The sequence below is a fragment of the Choristoneura fumiferana genome, chromosome 23 (assembly GCF_025370935.1).
Source record: "Choristoneura fumiferana chromosome 23, NRCan_CFum_1, whole genome shotgun sequence".
NCBI classification, from domain to species: Eukaryota; Metazoa; Arthropoda; class Insecta; order Lepidoptera; family Tortricidae; genus Choristoneura; species Choristoneura fumiferana.
In genome coordinates this window covers 460167-476371 of record NC_133494.1, presented here as the reverse complement: position 1 = coordinate 476371, position 16205 = coordinate 460167, and the positions used below count along the sequence as shown (strand labels likewise).

At 39.5% G+C, this 16205-nt stretch overlaps 1 protein-coding gene across 1 annotated transcript; it reads left to right on the top strand.

Annotated features, from left to right (window-relative positions):
* The first annotated feature begins 8078 nt into the window (after positions 1-8078).
* LOC141440921 (uncharacterized) lies at positions 8079-13350 on the top strand. The gene is made up of 3 exons (XM_074105516.1): positions 8079-8319; positions 11472-11631; positions 12807-13350. The coding sequence occupies exons 1-3, from the start codon at positions 8178-8180 to the stop codon at positions 13063-13065; spliced, it is 561 nt and encodes a 186-aa protein (XP_073961617.1). The 5' UTR covers positions 8079-8177; the 3' UTR covers positions 13066-13350.
* The last annotated feature ends 2855 nt before the right edge of the window (positions 13351-16205 follow it).

The following is a 16205-nucleotide window of genomic DNA, read 5'->3' as shown; positions in this document are numbered from 1 at the left end:
ATGAAATTTGGGTATGGAGATAGTTTAAGACATTGAAAAGGACAAAGGATAGTTATTATTTCAGAAAAATGCATAGTTCCCACGGGATAGCCATTAACGAATTATTTCCAGACAAAGTTCTACTCGTAGGCAACCTAGCTAGCACCGTATGCAAACGCAAATTTAAAAAGACATATAAAAAAATATAATCGGGCTTATAAAAAAAACTTGTACAAGTAAAATACGTGATATGGTCAAAAAAAACCTCCATTTTAATTTCTTCCATTATAATATGAATACAGTTGTCATTTTCTTCCATGTCTCTGAGGCTAGCGACTAGACTCCAATTTTGTGCCTTATTTATTTTACTCCGTATAGCCATCGCTCGATGCATCGCAATCGCATCGCAAATAGGTTGGTTTAAAATTGCAATATCTTTATATACATTTTATGATTTAAACTCATGATCATGGCGCATGCAACTGTGCCGAAACATCGAGCTTCTCTAAAATCAAGGTACGCGGAACAAAACCCGAATTTAAATCATAACATTTAGTAACCGCGATAGTCTAAAACATTGAGTTTATGTAAATAATATTAAAAATGTAAGTATTATTGATAATTTTAATTACCTATGTAAGTATTTATTTTGAGTTAAAACGTAGGTAAGTTTACCTAATACAGTACCTGGCTTGTACCTCTAATGTAAGGAACTAATTGGTAGTTTTTTTTTATACTTATTGGTAGGTTTGGTAACTTTTCATCTCAAATTCTCGTTAAGCCTTGCTTGCATGACTTATTTTCTCGTTGTCGTTTTAACCAGACATCTAATTGTATTTAATTTAGTACATATATCACGAATGTGTATTGGTACTAAATTCCTTAACAACCTTATTATAATAAATTGTAAATGGTTCGTGTATCCAAACGCAGCTCGCGGTAAATGTGCCCTCTCTCTCGCTCCCGGCGTGTCAGAAAGGGACGGCCGCGGATTAGGTCACCATGTCCTTGAAACCGCCCATGGCACATACTTATGTACTTATAGGTACAGATAATTATGTATAGGTACTTATAGTCATACATATTACAGTGTGTAGTTTTAGACTATTTGTTTGTGGATAAGTTTAACGTTAATGGTGAACAGCATATGGTGAACAGGTCCATGGGGAGGCCTAGGCCAACAGTGGTCGCTCAGCGGCTGATGTGATGATGATATTCATATTCATATTTATTCATTCAAATTCATGATGATGATGAACAGCGGTAAGTAACCAACGCTAGCAGGGCTGCTAACAGTATCGAGTGTTACTATGTATTATAGATAGATATCTACGAATTTGTCCGCGATTCCCACTAGGGTTGCCAACTTTTATTAGAAGAAATAGGTATATCTAATTTCAAAGGAGGTAAATAAAGAGTACGGACTTTTTTAGGGTTCCGGAGCCAAAATGACAAAAACGGAAACCTTATAGTTTCGCCATGTCTGTCTGTCTGTCTGTCTGTCTATCTGTCTGTCTCTCTGTCCTTCCACGGCTTTGCTCAGGGACTATCAATGCTAGAAAGCTGCAATTTTGCACGACAAAAATGGTACAATAAAAAAAAACAAAATTTTTTTTTTATTGTACCTCCCATAGACGTATTTTTTTCTCATCCAACCCTATAGTTTGGGGTATCGTTGAATAGGTCTTTTAAAACCATTACGGGTTTGCTAAGCCGATTTTTCGATTCAGTGATGTGTTTGCGAAATACCTATTCAACTTGCAAGTGCAAATTTTCATTAAAATGTGACGTCTCTCGACGAAACATAGATGTCGCTAGAGCTGCTGCTTAAGTAGCATAGTAGAAATAAGCAAACTGAGATATGTATGCATAGGAAAAATTCGTGTCTAGATTCCTGTCCAGCAGTGGTGTAGAGGTTATAGCACGCAGCACGGAATGCTGAGGACCTGGGTTCGATTCCCAGTGCTGGTCTCTTTTTCTGGTTTTTCTATGCATTCATGTCTAAGTTTGTATTTTTGATGTAAGTACTGGCACTGTCGCCCAAACTACATTTGCATACCAAATTTCAAGTCGATGCTATTAACCGTTGAAGAGTTCCGTCCTGCGGAGACGATCCTGGCTGGACTACCAGGATGACACTACTAGATAATTGTATTGTCACGCGATTTACATAAGAATTCCAAATTTCAAGTCAAGCTGACTACTGGAAGTTGGTCAAATTTAACTTGTAAGATTTGATTACAGACAGACAGACAGACAACGGGACAGGTGAAACTAAATAAAAGCTTGTAAAAAACGCCAGCTCGTCGTGTTGCCACCACTGCATTGTATGTAGAATCAATTACTGATCAAAACGAATACAAACACGACATGTGTGCTATTATTTTTTATAGAGTGTACTAGTGTGCTGGATATCCTGGCTGCAGCATCAGCTCATCGTGTTGCCACCATTGCATTGTATGTAGAATCAAATACTGATCAAAAGGAATCAAACACGACATATCTGCTATTTTTTTTTTTCAAGAGTACACTGGTGTGCTGAATATCCTGGCTGCAGCATCAGCTCGTCGTGTTGCCACCGCTGCATTGTACGCAGAATTAAATACTGATCAAAACGAATCCAAACACGATATATCTGCTATAGTTTTATCAAGAGTGTACCTACTAGTGTTCTGGATATCCTGGCTGCAGCATCAGGCCGAGAATTTCATAATCTTGCAGTTATATAGCATACATGGGTGTTTCAAATTTTAGGTCCCAAATATGTTTGAAAGTAAAGTAAATACCCATTATGCGTCTAAGATTCCTACCGCAGCGAACAAAAGAGCTGATGATCTTGAAACGGCTGAACCGATTTTGATAAAACATGTCTAAGATCCATCGCTAGAAAACCAGCTTTCAAATAAAAAAAACCGCATTCAAATCGGTCCACCCGTTTAAGAGCTACGGTGCCACAGACAGACACACAGACACACATAGCGGTCAAACTTATAACACCCCTCTTTTTGCGTCGGGGGTTAAAAATAGAGAATGTTATATATTATGTTACAAATCGGAATGTGTTTTTGATCTAGGACGTTAGATCGTGCAATGTGCCAAGTCAACAAAACAGATGGCACTGTTTTTCGACCGGACACCGGCGGTGCGCCGGCGCACGTACAATGCACTGTTTGCGCAAACATTGGACATGCATATTAATAAAATACTTGCTCTTACCCGTGACTTTGTCTGCGAATAATTCGTTTAAGAAACAGATAGCCCAGTGGTTAGAGAACCTGATTGTAAAGCTTGAGGTCCCGGGTTCCATCCCCGATCGGAGCAGATATTTGTAAAAAAAAAAATTAGGATTTTTGACCCTTTGCCAGGATTGCAGCCGGACGCGGCAAGTGTCATTCAATAAAATAAATATATGTTTTCACGATATTATACTTAAATTACAAAGTTAAATAATATATTGAACCAGGCGTTACTTTGCGGAGGTCCATATCAGGGTAAGGCCGCGAATTAACGTAAGCCCAAGGTTACTAGAAACACAGGGAAGCTTAAAGTTCCATCTTACAGACTGGCTAAAACCAAAAAGTCGTTTCTGGGAAATTGCATACGTTTTTATAATAAATTTCCAAAAAATATTATACTTAAATGAAACAGATACAAAATTCAGATCTATTGTCAAGAAGACATTAATATCTAAGGCGTATTATAAACAGGCGTAAGTATTACAGAAATCTGTATCGTAATGAGATTTCATACATCATTACAGCTCAGGGGGGGGGGGGTCGAACACATGATAGAGGATTTAATATATAGATATATAGATAAAATATTGTATGCAACTGTACGTAATTAGGCCTTAAAACACTTAAATGTGACCCTATTGACGATTCCAATACAAATTCTTATAACTGACATTTATGTAAATTATAATGTAATGAAATGATGTATGCTATCGTTATGTCATAAAATTTTGTTTAAACAAAATCACGATCATGAGAAGTTAAATAGCATGAAAATAATAGGGTATTAATTAAGTACTTGTGGTCAAAAAAATTAGACAATATTCGTTGCGTTTTGGACGGAAATATTTTTATTATTTTTTTAAAAGGGTTTAAATCAATTATCTCACTTGCGACCTTGAGAGTTTATATCGCGTAATATAATAAAAAAAACCTCTGGGTCTTATCAGGTTTTTTTATCAGCGTGTCAAATTTGAAACGTCCAAATTGGTCAAAATTCGCGGCCTTACCCATCAATGAACTAAAACTAGTTCATTACGAAGTTTTTAACACAGTTTTAATTAATGAAATGATAAATGTACTTAGGTAAGTAAAACAAATTTAAAATAGGATGTACCTACAACAGCCAAAGAGGTCACGATTATTTTTTTGTTAAAAACTGAAGTGCGTCGTTCCGATATCGGATCTGATAATCTGAAAGACAGGTAGGTACCATCAGCCAAGTAAGTGGTCTATCAATTTTTAAACAAGTTCCTATCAAATTAATATGTCGCTAAAGTTGAACTTTCAAGTTGACAGACACGTCTATTGGCACTGTTGTTTTATGACATGCAAAGGATTATCCACTTTAGGGTGGTAGAGCACATATTTGGCTGATGGTACCTACGACTACATATTTCATACATTTTACTTGTCCCGGTATCGGTATCGATCGGCGTCCGATGCCGATATCGGATCGGATAATCTGAAAACGCTCTCAGAGTGATTTAGGATTTTAGGATATTTCATTTTTCCATATGGAATCCCTACCATAAACCAGAGCACTGTTTGGTTGCTTCGTTACATATAGCTTCCAACTGTTTGCCCAAACGTTTAATATGTGTGGCCATCGTCTGCCCTTGCCAGGTCGCGCGCTGGAGTCAATAAAATCTATTTGCGGGCTGTTGCGAGCGCAAACACTGGTATAACTAGACAAGAAGCAACGAATAAGTACCTATCTAATTCGAATAACTACGCATAGGTAATCAATTCGTAACAAAAAAAATACTTTATAATGTTTTGATATATTGTAGTCACTTTTGGCTTTGGTTAAAATACTAGTTACCTAAACTAAGTGTGGAGCAAGACATGAACCATTTTCCAGGTGAATTTTTCGGGCTATCATTACAATTCTAATCTGAAGATATCCATTTAAAATAAAAGTACCTGGGCGACCGAGCTTTGCTCGGGCTAAAACTCGATAAAAAGCGTTTTCCCAGGGATAAGACCAAGCTAGATCGATTTGTCATCCCCGAAAACTCCTACATAACAAATTTCATCGAAATCGTTGGACCCGTTTCCGGGATTCCCAAAATATATAATATATACAAGAATTGCGCGTTTACAGGTATTAGATAGATTAGAAATGTGGGCAGACCGCCTGCTCGATGGTCCGATGACATTGTGGAGACAGCAGGACCGGTCTGAAAGAGAGAGACGGACAGTCGCTCCGGGTGGAGAAAGGCTGGAGAGACGTATGCCCAACGGTGGGCGAAAACGCGCAGAAGAAGAAGAGATAGATTAGAAAATAGGTACAGATTACACAGACATCTACGGAATGAACGTGGAAAAGGACCACTAACTAATCTCCAAATTTAGTAATTGACAAGGTGCATACATAATTATGGAGAATGAACGTTGAGAAAGATCACCATCCATTATCCAGATTGAATTAGAATATAATAGAATGCTCCAGAACACACAGAATATAAATACTAGGTATTGGTGTATTTCAAGTAGGTACAGTACCCAGTCGTAAGAGAATAACATACAATTAATCTTAAAATTAAATTTTTATTAAACGGAGTAATGGTATTACCGTTTAAAATTTACTTACTTACTCATAATGTTATTGTGAACTCTAAACGATTAACATAGTGATTATGTTATCAGCTAGTATCAGCCGAAGAACGATTAGTTTGTTTACGTTGAACTTAGTGAAACACGGTATTATGTATATAGTATTTTTAATATTAATGAAATTAGCACAATTATGTTTTATTTGTATAAAACCTTCCTCTACATATATTTTTACTACTAAACACCCTTATTTGTTGGTAAGTACTTTTTTTTAATTTGTGCTGTCTTCACTTCACTATTAAAGTAAATCTTTCAACAATAAACCCTTATTTGTTCTGCAAAACTTCCTAGTTTTCTGCTACAACAACTTACGGACTGTCCGGCATTTCTAGCTTAGGTTCAACAGTTTCAATTTCTGTCAAAATTAAGTCCTGTATTTTGGATCGCAACCCGAGCTTGCGCACCACGGGAATGTTACTCATTACGGCAACAGACTCTCAATGAACAGTAAATCATCACTCTTTTGAAAATGAAATGAAAATGAAAATGAAAAGATTTATTCGGGACACACACTTATAAAAAATAGATACAGAACAAAAACATACTAACAATAAAGTGAAATAAAATAAAATGAGATTACAAAATACAAAAAAAAAATGGTCCCGCCTCAGCATAAAATGCGGACTCCTTTGGACTCCTTTATCTAGATAAATACTCAAAGAGGTAGACCTTTGTCATATTCAAGCATCACAGTTGATTCACTATTTGAATTCAAGGATCGCCAAACAGATCGAAACTATTCCACTCATCCATCCCCATCCCAACAATGTAGGTAACCCTATCTATATGTTGGGTGCAAATTGCAAGCAAAATGTCTTCGAGAGCAGTTCGCGAGCATAATATCATGTAAGTATGATAAGTAAGTAAGTATGATAATATCGTGTCACTCACTATGCGATGTGATAAGTTGGTACCTAAGGTACCTAACCAACATTAATACCTATCATGGGCTGACATGGACTAACCAAATGAAAAAAAACCTTACGTTGATCCTTGCTTACAATACAAGTAAGTACCTATTACAAAGAATTATATCAGTAAATAAAGCTAAGCGCTAAGCGTACTACTTACTGCTTTTCATTTTAATATAATATAACATTCAATGACTTGTTTACAAAACCATTTTGTTGCTTGCCTTTTTTTGTCCGCACATCGCTGTGTTTATGGTCTACTTATTGTGCGACGTTGCCAGCTGGGCAGATCGTGTGACTGTCGATATTAGCAGCGAGGCGAGCCGCGAGCTCGCAACGTCGGAGCGGCACAGAGCAGCGCGCAGACGAGACCGAAAGGTCGGCGGGTTTTGTACCTATGAGGCGTTGACTCTGAGAGGGAGTAAGATTAAGATTGGTTAAATGTAATGTAAGTAATTAAAGTTTATGATTTCAGTATTGTGATATTATGATTTATCATAAGTATTCAGTATACAGGATGTAATCGTTAAGTGTAGCCAAGCGTTCCGTAATTGGGTAACGTACTTTTGATGTCAGTTAAAACTTTTCTGATCTGTTATATTTACGGAATAATCGCCTGGCTACACTTAACGATTACAGCTGTTTTCAGTTTATTTTGTAAGCTGTTAATGTTCGCATCTAGGTAGGAAAGCGAAAATATTACTAATAGGAAACCTTTTACTCAAAAGTGCTATGGAATCATATTTTTCAGGTAGTAGTGACCCGTGCTGGTATGGTACGTAATTATTTATGTCACAGTCCGATAACGAAAATCATTATAACTTTTACTGTGATAGCATTTAATATAAGCTTTTACAGACTTACACTTAAAAACATAATTTAACAATACAGACGTTCCACTAAAATAAAATCTCTTTAAGACATTTATGAAGACTACCTGTGTAGTTTACCAAACCAAAATGCCCAATTGCCATATCATGCATGCATACTATTAAGCCATGGTAGTTGTTTGACCCCTCGCCTCTCAATCAGAGGGTCGTGGGTCCGAGTCGGGCTCGCACCTCTGAGGTTCTCAGAATTTACGTGCAAAATTATATTTGAAATTAATCATGCGCTTTACAGTGAACGAAAACATCGTGAAGAAACCTGCACACACCTGCGAAGGAACCATACTTAACCATTATAATGAATCAGGCGTTACTTTGCTGAGGTCCATATCAATGAATTAAAAGAAATTCTTTTAATTCATTATCATTATGTATAGGCCGAGATGAGATATTCTGCCTAACTCCGCGTCTATCCCTCCGTCTTACTCCCTCCGCAGCAACTAAGCCACGCCGTACACCGCGTGCGATGCTCGCCCGGCAACGTCGCTATCGCTTCCCCTCGCCCCGCATCGCTCGCTCAGTATCGCTTCTGCCTCGCTCGCGGCGCCATGTCGAAGGTGTACCGCGAGAAGCTGATCGACGAAGTGAAAAAGTATCCCGTGTTGTATGACACGCGCCATGAGAATCACCGGGATATAGATGTGCGGGACCGCAGCTGGGGGGAGATAGCTGAGCGGCTGGGCGAGAATAGTAAGTCCTAGATTATAGAATACACAGGCCTAAAGCCAAGTTTAGACCAGAGGGCCTACTCCGATATTCGAAAATCAAAGTTCGTATCGTACCGTCCCTCTCACTCTCGTATTAAATAGTATAAGCGTAGGGACGGAACGACACGAACTTTGATTTTCGAATTTCGGAGTAGCCCCGTTGTGGCCGTATTGTATAATGTTTCTTGACACTCGCGATCACAATCAAATGACAATTGATTGTATGCGAAAACTGTCACTTGATTGTGATAGCAAGTGTCAGAAACTTTAGGCAACTGCAGGGCTACTACGAAACTCGAAGTTCGTGTCGTGCGGTCCCTCTCGCTCTCGTATTAAATAGTATAAGTGTCAGAGGGACCGCACGACACGAACTTCGAGTTTCGAGTCAAGCCGTACTGCGGACGCTAAATATTATTTAAGTAATACGAGAAAGAGAGGGACGGTACGATATGAACTTCGAATTTTGTAGTAGTCCCCCTGAGGCCTTATTATTGTCTATGCTCTCGGGTTCCCTGCTGGGCTACTCCGAAACTCGAAGTTCGTGTCGTGCGGTCCCTCTGACACTTACACTGTTTGATACGAGAGGGAGAGGGACCGCACGACACGAACTTCGAGTTTCGAGTTTCGGAGTAGCCCTGCAGTCGTTTTCACAACTTTTCTGTAAAAACAAACAGAGAAATGCGATCGCGAGAGCGAGAACGTTAGACGTTACGCCCACTACACTGCAAGACAACTCGTACGAGTTGCATTATAATGACAGCCTTCAAACTCGTTTGCATGACGCCTTACGGGCTCGCGATTTTTATACCACAAAATACTAAGTAATAGTAGGTACTTGCGATAAAAAAAAGTTGCAGTGCCCTTAGTGTAAGTTTTCGGTTACAAAATACGTCTCGATCGCGTTCGCGTTAAATCTCAATTTGTATGCAAACACGAACAGCGCCTCTAGTGGCACGTTTGCGATGTTTGTGTTTCCATACAAATTGAGATTTTAACGCGAACGCGATCGAGACGTATTTTGTAACCGAAAACTTACACTAAGGGCACAGTTGTAAACTTGTCGGCTTTATATATACAGGATGGAAAGTTGAGATGGGGCAGCAAGGGCAGCTACTAGAATCCCTTGCTGCTACGCGAAAATGCTCTTAGGAGACCTTTACTAACTTTTTGAGTGATGACAACCGACATTCACAGATTTTTGATAAAATGTACAGTCAGCGAAAAAATCGTCAGATTTGACTCTTTTTTTAATGCCAATCGGTCCCATTTCTATAAAGGATTAAAACACTCTTTGAGACCAACTGAGGTTAGAGTACTAGAACACCCACAGATCAAAGAAAACTTTTTCCATACAGGTAAAAGTTAGTAAAGTACTTGTACTGTTACTTATTCTGTGGTAAAGGTCTCCTAAGAGCATTTTCGCGTAGCAACAAGGGATCTAGTAGTGACCCTTGCTGCCCCATCTCAACTTTCCACCCTGTAGGTACATATATACTAGGCCGGGGTGTAATATTGTCGACCCGGAAGGAACGGCAAAAATTTACCTGATAATTCAAACCCTCATGTTTCAATTATCAGCTCGTTCTCGTTCATTTCGGGATTTGCGGGTCGACAAATAACCGCACCGACTACTATATCGGCCGTTCCACTCATGCTTATTGTATTTAATACGAGAGTGAATGGGTCGGTGCGGTGCGGTACGACTTTCGATAGTTTCGATCTTCATATCGTGCGTCCAGCCAGGCCCCTGTAGGTACAGTCGCCAACAGATATCTCGGAACGGCCAAGATATTCGAAACATGTAATGCCTTGAGTAGTTATAGAGTGCACGTTCCGATATTTTTGACCACTTCGGCCGCTCTGCAATATATTCTGATGGCTACTATTATATATATACCTACCACAAAAATTACAAGTGCTACAAACAGATGTTATTGTGTTATAAGAGTTATTGTCAGGGGTCGGACGGTGCGGTTTTTGTATTTTTTTTTTATTTGACTGGATGGCAAACGAGCAAGAGGGTCTCCTGATGGTAAGAGATCACCACCGCCCATAAACATCTGCAACACCAGGGGTATTGCAGATGCGTTGCCAACCTAGAGGCCTAAGATGGGATACCTCAAGTGCCAGTTATTTCACCGGCTGTCTAACTCTCCACGCCGAAACACATGCTGCTTCACGGCAGGATTAGCGAGCAAGATGGTGGTAGCAATCCGGGCGGATGACGTAAAAATGACGTAATCTGCACACAAGATGATGTTTTTATTTAAACTTTCGTGTGACATGTAGTAACAAAGTAGCCTAAGTAGCATTAATGAATTAACAATATAATCGTAAATAAATCAATGGAATTGAGTGAATAAAATAAATTTCATATCGTTTAATAAAGAGGTTAAATGATGTGATAACTGATAAGTGTTTATGAAAATCAAAAATAGTATTTGAAATCATCGTATAAGTGGTTTGACGTCATCGGCACTTTTTGTCCGACCCTTGGTTATTGTATTGTTATTGTTGTAAATAATTGTTAAGTTTCTCGTTCAAAGAAGTGACAATTATATAGAATTATTGCACTTCTAAATGCTTGTGCTAGTTGTGGTATATTATAGGGGGGCCTGGCCTGGCCTTGTACCTACTGCGTTGTACGATTTCGTATCGTGCCATCCCGCTCACACTAATAGCAGGTATTTAATAGCAGTGAGAGGGACGGTGTGACAATAACTTCTAATTTCAGAATAGCCCTCCAACGGCTCCAACTCACGCTGATATTATATGTACATAGTAGGTACCTGCGCGTGCGTCATTGTACCTACTTATAATTTGTACATTTTATTTTGCGAAAGAAATATTTAAGTACTTACTTCTCATCTTAATATCTCATCTCAAATTAATATGCATGGTAATTTGAGATGTCTTATAAATATTGCTGTGAAAGAAAATATCGCGAGGGAACCTCGAAACTCACGAAAAGAAATTAAATGGTGTGTGTGATGTTCCCAATCCGCAATGGGCCCGCGTGGGAACTACATCCCAAGCCATCGCCATGCATGCATTTTGACAGGCTTGTTTCCAGCTCTGGAACGTTATATACTGAGATAATGATAATGATGATGGTGATGATGATGATGGCACCAGGTGAGATCCTGAAGCGGGAGTGGAAGATCCTGCGGGACTCGCTGCGGCAGTCGCTGAAGAAGTGTGAGCAGGGCATCACCACCAAGGCCGGCACGCCCTGCAAGAAATGGCGCTTACAGAACCGGATGGCTTTCGTGCTGCCCTATATGACCATGAGAAGGTACGTCCATTACAATGACCCTTTATTGAACACCATACTTAATGGTTTTTAATGATTCACGGTTACATCAGGCATATTATTACCTAAGTACCATTTAATCTAGCATAATTGAAACAATATCTCCGGCCGATACGGTATTGTTACGTCGCTTAATATAGTATTGTAGGAGTAGAAATGGAAACAAGCTAGATTTTACTGTTATGTATTGACGAGATCAAAATAAATTTATAAAAGTACACAAGTTTTGTACAAATCATTTATGGCAGAAGCCTGGGTTCTAAAATTATTGACGTACGCCTGCTTCGGCTGCTCAGAATGAATTGTCGATATCTCCCAAACAAGCCTTAGCTCTCGAATGGCCTTTTCACTCTGAGCACCCGGTAGAGGGCGACACTATTTATTCAAAACAGCAACTTATTAAGTCTAATTAAAATTAAACAAATATTAATTTAATCCTAAAACATTTTCATATTAAACTAAAAATTGTACTTACTTAACAAAGTTTTATTTTTGATCTATATTTATATCGCTGTAAATAAAATCATAATGAAACTGCTTACAGTATTCTTTAACGTACGTTTAAACTTTAAACAATAAAGTTCCGTAGACAACATTTTATCATTACTTTTCAACTTCCCATCTGCATCCACCGGATCCCCCGACTCGCGATGTCGTCGGTCCACCTACTAGGACGTCGGTCAAGGCTGTGTCTTCCAGTACTTTGTCGCCGAGATCTTTTCTTTCCGTTATTTGTTCTTCGAGCAAAGTGACCGGAGGGCCAATTGTGTAACCTTTCTGATACTCGCGATCACAATCAAATGAAAATTTTGTACAACTGTCATTTCATTGTATCGCGAGTGCCAGAAACGTTACGAAATTATAGACCCATTAGCATTTTCAAAAGACTAAGTAAGCGATTCAGGACCAGGGAGTTCAGGTGGTAGGACCTTGTGCAAGGTCCGCCCGGATTGCTACCACCATCTTTCTCGCTAATCCTGCCGTGAAGCAGCAGTGCTTGCACTGTTGTGTTTCAGCGTGGAGAGTAAGACAGCCGGTGAAATTACTGGCACTGATATCCCATTTTAGGCCTCTAGGTTGGCAACAAACAGCTTTGCTTTATCAAACTAGATTAGTTTGACAGTATCTTATATCTAAAAGCTTCACTGTCATTACAGAACTCAACGCCGAACGAAAGAACTAAAAATTGACGTTAACGACAAAGAGATCCAGTCGGACCAAGAGTTGGAACCTTGGGAAGCCTCCGGCGACAACGATTCCCTGGAGCTGTTCTTTGCGAGCGTCTGCCAGAGCGCCAAACGGCTGCCGAAAACTTACCAGGACCAGCTGAAGAGACAAGTGCTGGACGCGCTGCTGAGAACCGAGGAAGAGGCTGATGGTCAGGAGACCAAAACGGAAGTGTACAAGAGCTTCTAATACCTATTATAATTTCGATGTGGATTACTGCAGGGCTACTACGAAACTCGAAGTTCGTGTCGTGCGGTCCCTCTCGCTCTCGTATTTAATAGTATTAGTGTCAGAGGGACCGCACAACACGAACTTCGAGTTTCGTAGTAGCCCTGCTGTTTTAGTTGTGAACAGTACTATAATAGGAGGTAATTTATTTTCCTAGAAAGTGATGGAATGCATACTTCATGCGTATCATGTGTATCTTTGTTATTCTTCATCAGATCTTGATAATTAAGCACTTCATTCATTTTATTTTCCAGTTTTGTACTCGTCATTTAAAAAAAATGATATGTTCCATTTCATCTATATTCCCTATTGATTACACATGTTGCTCCTGTATTCTCTTCTACTAGTTCTATTGATTATAATTTGATATAATCAGAGAGGATTTTTATGGTCACTTCAGGCTTTATTGTCAAACCTACTCAGAATCATAATCGCATTCACTGTTTCTTTCTGTCAAACAGTATAGGATGAGGATAGGAGATAGTGAATGCGGTCACGAGAGGCGCGTTAGATAATACGGTGTCATTTTGGCCATTTAGGAAAAAGGAGGTTATGTTATGTTTGATGTTGTTTTAACTATAACAATAAGTACTTAAGGATCTACATTAATGACTTTGTTTTTAGTAATAACTTAGTCTCACATATTTTTTAATACCGTAGGATTTAATGAATGTAAACAATTTAAAGTGTGATTGTTTTGGGTAGTCTTTTTGAAGACGGTTAATGGATTCTTTTACCAGTAGGTCATTTATAACCATCTAGTCTAGGTGTGCGGTGGATGCAAAGCCAGCCACAGCCACACACACTAGGTTATAATTATAACCGATGTTATGTATGCCTGCACAGTTCATTTGTACAGGCATAACGGTGTGTGTGACATACTCCTTGCCTACTCAAGCAAAATTGTAAATATGCAAATTGATATTTTTTGGTTATGCCTGCACGAATAAACTGCTTTCCATTCGAAATCTACCACGAGCTTTACGGTGAAGGAAAACATCGTGAGAAAACCTGCACAACTATCGAAGCAATTCAATGGTGTGTGCGAAGTTCCTAATCCGCACTGAACCTGCGTGGGAACTACGGCCCAAGCTCTCCTATTCTGAAAGGACTACCTACATATAATTATATAGGCTAGGATGATGATGATGATTAGATGTATGGTTGTGTGTTGCTCTTTCACGCTAAAGCGGCTCGACTGATTTTTGAAAACTAAGAGAACCTGTAATCTGGTTAAGAAGGAAAATTACATGGTTCCCGTGGGATAGCGATAAACAAATTCTTCGCAGACAATGTCGCGGCCAATTATCAACGTCAATTAATATTTTGCTGATTAGATTACAAGTTAATATGCAAAAGACCCATTGGCCATTACTAGTCTAGCAAGGCAAACAAAAGCTAACTTACAAAGGCTGTCGAACATTAAATTAAGTTTAACAATGGCCAGCGATATCCAATCAGCCGCGACTGACATTCAATTTAGGGCGGCCTCCCGGCCTTGTTTGGAGTTGCCAATTATGTCGTCGACGTAAGGGTCTGAGAAGGCAGAGGAATCCACCACCATGCGGTAACGGACTAACTAGGGCACATCTTTAGGCGTTTGGCGCGATTCGGATGAGGTGCACGAGGGGACACATCGACGGCATAACTGTCGTGGAGCGACGGGCCGCCGGCTCCGGTCCGGCAGCAGCGACTAATTGTTCCCTAAATTGCGGCGATTTTTCAGCATCTACAGCAAAAATTTCCCAGTTGCAAAGTAGCACCCTATTAACTTACCTCTACATGTAACTGTACATTTTTAAAGGTATTTTAAGCACTTACCTGAATCAAAATACATGTGTAAGTCTTGAATCAAGAGAAATGTATTCTTACTTCATGGGACACCCGCACATACCTACTAAGAAATTAAATTGTGTGTGTGTGTGTGCGTGAAGTTCCCAATCTAAACCGGGCCCGCGTGTGAACTACGGCTCAAGCTCTCTCACTGCGAGGAGGCCTGGGCTCTACAGTGCAACGTGTTTAGACCGAGGTGATCTTTATGAGATCGTGCAAAAGTTCCAACCCATGGTTTATAATTAAATCTCCACGGAGTCGTCTACAAAAAAGTTCAATAAAACAACACTCGATCTAAACAAATGTTTACGTATTATAACAGCCACCCTCCATACGCTTCCTACTTCAAATATCCCTATTCATGATAGAAAAACAAATCCTCCTCCCTTCCGGAACAAAATCTGAACTATGTGCCATTTTTCAAGTCCGGCAGACGGTAGCGGTGGCAGCCGTATCGTCGCGTGCCTCATCGGAAGCTGCCATAACCTTTATGGGCTTTATGGTCACCCTAGGATTAACGGTGACCGTGTCTTATAGATTAGTCCGACTTGTAGTTTGGGAGTAGCTTTGGCATCTTTCCGGGGGGGAAAAGTTATGTCGATGCCTACTTTGTAAGAAACGTTTAATCTAGTTATTGGCCTTTGAATTTGATGAAAATCCGCTGCGTCGTAGGCATTGTGATCACTTCCAGTGATCAGAATGACTTGAAATTTGCTATAAATATGTTAATTAGATGACAATGCAAATACAATCTACTAAAAGTATAGTCAGTAATAAAGTTTGCATCAAAAATTTGATTTTTGACACACTTTTTTTAATAACTACACGAAGGAGAGTCATACGTAAAGTGACAAATTTTTCTCAATTTCCCTACGCCGCCTTCACCAGCATCGCACCCCTTCTCAAACGTGTTAAATTGAATCCTTAAACTGCCAATTACGGACAGAACTATCCGGGAATCGAACCGGCCGTCATACCCACGTCTGCCAGCCGTCGGGATCGGGAGAGCCAGCGTAACTCAGTCAAGAACTCTTTAATTAGTGACTGTTTGTCTAGCTATCAAACAGCTATGAGGGCTATAAATAATTGATTGCGGAGGGTAGTTTGGAAGTGTTTTGTTTACAATATTCGTTGTACGAAAAGAATCATAACGTGGCAAAAAACGGAACCAATTAACGCGGCTTTGCCCAACATAACTTTTAACAATTCACCATGAATGTTGCTGTTGTCTTTTGTTCTTGTTTTTTCAACAACAACAACAGGAACTC